The sequence below is a fragment of the Trichinella spiralis genome, assembly GCF_000181795.1.
Source record: "Trichinella spiralis strain ISS 195 chromosome Unknown Scfld4611, whole genome shotgun sequence".
NCBI lineage: Eukaryota > Metazoa > Nematoda > Enoplea > Trichinellida > Trichinellidae > Trichinella > Trichinella spiralis.
The window spans coordinates 1-743 of NW_003531550.1; the positions used below are offsets into that span (position 1 = coordinate 1).

The 743-nt window shown below is 28.4% G+C and overlaps 1 protein-coding gene across 1 annotated transcript; it reads left to right on the top strand.

Moving 5' to 3' along the window:
- Window positions 1–67: 67 nt before the first annotated feature.
- Window positions 68–462, top strand: Tsp_15715 (protein timeless; the record flags this gene model as incomplete). The annotated part of the gene is made up of 2 exons (XM_003367234.1): window positions 68–253; window positions 378–462. Coding segments are annotated over 2 exons (271 nt in total), but the record flags the coding sequence as incomplete, so codon positions are not given.
- Window positions 463–743: the final 281 nt, after the last annotated feature.

Consider the following 743-nt stretch of genomic DNA (forward strand, 5'->3'; position numbering starts at 1 on the left):
TTCATGGCGGTAGCTTGGTAGTTCAACGTAAATTGAAAAGAATAAAGAAAAAGAAGAAAAATCGCAGTGATTCTGATGATAAAGAAAATCATAGTGAAAATGAAAATAATGAAGCTGATCAAGATGCCAAAAAAGCTGAACTATGGTCAAGATTAAGTTTAGAATTGGACCAAATTTTAATACTTAACAGCAATTTACCTGCTGATGTAGTTCCATTTGATGCAACTACAGATCTATCAGAAATTGAACGGCAGTGAGTTCAAATTTTTAAAAACATTCATTTAATGTATATATATATATATAAGAATTCATTTCAATAATAATTTTAAAAAACTGTGACTCTTATGGCAAGTGCAAAATAAATGTGTTTTTTTCAGAACAACGGCTAAACAAAGAATTCAGAAAGCATTGTTGGCAGAACATATTGCAGAAGCCTTAGCACTTTTACGTGCTTCACGGTAATATTAGTATGTTGCAAGTGTTGCAAAAATTATTTATTCTTATTTATTATATTATACATTTTCGAATTACTGATGTGTAATTTATAAAAATGAGCAACATAGGGTTTGTTAAGTCGTAAACATTTTTATTTGCGTTTTTTAGAGTGGATTTTTTTAAAATGAAAATTTCAGAATAAAAAATGTTTGAAGAATATTTACGATAAATGTTGAGAAATTTGATTTTTATTATATGTATAGAGAACCTTTGGGCCTACAGAGCAAGAATTTTGGCACAGCTGAAAC